Source organism: Aspergillus welwitschiae (assembly GCF_003344945.1).
Source record: "Aspergillus welwitschiae strain CBS 139.54b unplaced genomic scaffold BDQ94scaffold_177, whole genome shotgun sequence".
In the NCBI taxonomy this organism is placed as follows: domain Eukaryota; kingdom Fungi; phylum Ascomycota; class Eurotiomycetes; order Eurotiales; family Aspergillaceae; genus Aspergillus; species Aspergillus welwitschiae.
This window is the reverse complement of record NW_020798871.1, coordinates 462-3,021: the sequence shown is the minus strand read 5'-3', so window position 1 is coordinate 3,021 and position 2,560 is coordinate 462. Positions and strand designations below refer to the sequence as shown.

Sequence of the window (2,560 nt, the reverse complement as noted above, 5' to 3'; positions counted from 1 at the left end):
TTGGAATGGGCCTATGGGATATACATAACCCCAGCAAAAAGCCAAAAATAAAAGGGAAGAAAGGGATATTGGAAGTTCCGGTGGAATATAGCTCCGCGATTTTCACAGTCCTACACGCGCTGCTACTTTTAGTCCACAGACACGTCCTATCGCATTATCCTGTTTCTGCGCTGAATAAAGTCTCACTCGTGGCGGTGGCTTCCTGTGCAGTCACTGCATTCATTCTTGTCCATCCATGTTGCTATCCCTTCCAAGGATCATCTCCTTGGTCTTATCGTCCGCCGTTCTAGTTTGTTTCGCCGTGATCTTTTCGGCGTGTACATCGCCGACTTCTGTTCAAGACTTGTACTTGCCAAAGATACGGATATGGTTGATGTGCATGTACGCGGCCAACTTACAACCGAAGGTGAATGTGATTGGAATCCGGAACCCAGAACACCTAAATGAGCTTCGATCGCTCGCTATTCATAGTGGACAGAATTCTTCGTCATCTCTAGAAATAGTGTATCTTTCAGACAGACTATCGGAAGCTGTTAGCGATGCGGTAGACCACATAACCGGGCATGTTGAGGACCAGCCCAGTCATATGCAATATCTCCTCCCAATATACTATGTAATTGGCCTCCAGAGCTACTGCGAGGGAAAGCCAACCGATAAAGCCCTCTCAAATTGCTCAAAGCCCAGTGCTCACTTCTCGTTCGACCCGATAGATGTTTTAGGCACTTGGCTGGGCCCTGCAGATGGAGTAACGTCAGACATGATCCAACCTGTTCTGAAAGGGTACGACCACATTTGCACAATGGATCATAGGTGCCTATATAACTGGTTTTATTGCCGCTTTCATTGCTTGACATAGGTTTCGTCCAATTTCCAATGACAGAAGTGGCCGTTCTGATATCCTCATCGGCAAGTGCTACCTAAGCGTCTTCATACGAGAAAATGTGCTGACTGGTGCCCAGGTGCCATCTCTCTTGATTATAGGAGCATCAGTATCCGTGACCATCTTATACCAGCTATTGGCTAAGGGAATCGATAGACTTCTTCAACATGAAATCACGGCTAATCTCGGTCCACATGCCATGGCAGCGACGTGGCTGGCAGTGGCATTCTCCGCTGGCTCCAGTTTGGTCTTGGCTATTGCGATATGTTCCTGCTGTCTGTAGCTTCTGTGGTTATTATCTGGCCATTGGTAATCGATATTGGTAGCCCACGCGTGCTCGATTGCAGTAACAAGCAGTGGTGCCGTCGCTATCGCGAGTTGTGTCTTTAGCCCTAAGGGGACAATGCATTTTCTTTCCTAGGGAACAAAATCTAGGCTATCAGAAAATTCTAAGCCTCCTTTTGAGAACGAGTGCGTAGACGGCTAAGGACGTCCCTAACAAACCTTAAGCTTTTAGCAGCTAGTTTCATCTAGTAGGTTTTCTCACGACTCAATATCTTCGTACGATCAGCCACTGTATGCTGACGCCTGCTAGATTGTATGTCCTAACCCACTTGTTCTGAATGAATCCAAGGAACTGGTTTCATCAGGCTTGCTATGTTAAGTCGTTAACGTGCATAGCTTCCGCCACTCTACTACAATGCGGAGAGTTGGCTTCTGCCTTTGTCGGACATACACAATGCTCAATCTGGTAGATATTGGCAGAAACTGCCCTAAATACTCTTATACTTTTACCTTTGACCAATAGTTGGTCTCCAGTGCCTTTCTACGTACAGGTCGATCAACCAGATATATGAATACCACGAGATAATGTAAAGCGGACCATCAGGCCCCGCCAGCCCCTTCGTATCAAAGAAACCAAAGAAAGGAGAGGAGGACAACAGCAGCCAAGAGAAATGAGAGGCTACCACCACGGGCCTGCGTTCCTGTACCCATGAGGATAGTCGAATTGGCGGACGGTGTTTGAGCCAGTGTGGGTGCTGTGGGGCCAGCACGGGTCATCCTTGCACTCGGCAAAGCGCCGACAGTCCCTGGGCTGGTCTTGGAAGTCCAGAGTGCACTGTGTGCGGAAGAGGTGGCCACAGTACTATTGCGGAAGAAAGGACGGCTGAAATTTCTCCACGGCCTGCATTCCATTGACACTGAGATGATAGGCGGATGAAAGTTGGTAGCCAATAACGACGCATTGGCGTTCACTGTGGTCGTACTATGCATCTCATGCTGAGCTGTAGAGCAGCACATCACTGATGATGTTTCGGAAGCCTTCAATCGAACTGCTGCAATAGGATCATTGGCACGGAAAGCTGGTTGAGCAATCGTAGGATTCACCCTGGCTAGAGCGGCCATGGCACCCTCCCAGGGCATCTCAGTCAAGGATACGTTGCGTATGTACGTTTTCGATTGAATTTTGGTCCCCGAGTCCGCAAGCGAATCTTGAATATATACTGCTGACAGATATACTGTACGTGCAATGTTGACACGCGCAATGTTGACGAAGACCGTGGAGATGCACTCTTATACTCGCTATTCAAAGAACAGACTGTTGGCGCCATAAGGGCATTCGAAAAAAATTCAATTTTGAGGGATCAGGAGATCTGGCCTCATTTAAAGATTCTGCTG

General features: G+C 48.0%; 2 protein-coding genes across 2 annotated transcripts; one reads left to right on the top strand and one right to left on the bottom strand.

Moving 5' to 3' along the window:
- Positions 1 to 235: 235 nt before the first annotated feature.
- BDQ94DRAFT_164659 (SUR7/PalI family protein) lies at positions 236 to 1,163 on the top strand (the record flags this gene model as incomplete). The annotated part of the gene is made up of 5 exons (XM_026770091.1): positions 236 to 334; positions 407 to 745; positions 780 to 825; positions 857 to 906; positions 960 to 1,163. The coding sequence occupies 5 exons, from the start codon at positions 236 to 238 to the stop codon at positions 1,161 to 1,163; spliced, it is 738 nt and encodes a 245-aa protein (XP_026619248.1).
- Positions 1,164 to 1,789: 626 nt separating this feature from the next.
- Positions 1,790 to 2,305, bottom strand: BDQ94DRAFT_164658 (uncharacterized protein; the record flags this gene model as incomplete). Its single annotated transcript, XM_026770090.1, has 1 exon — positions 1,790 to 2,305. One exon carries the CDS (start codon positions 2,303 to 2,305, stop codon positions 1,790 to 1,792), a length of 516 nt encoding a protein of 171 aa, XP_026619247.1.
- Positions 2,306 to 2,560: the final 255 nt, after the last annotated feature.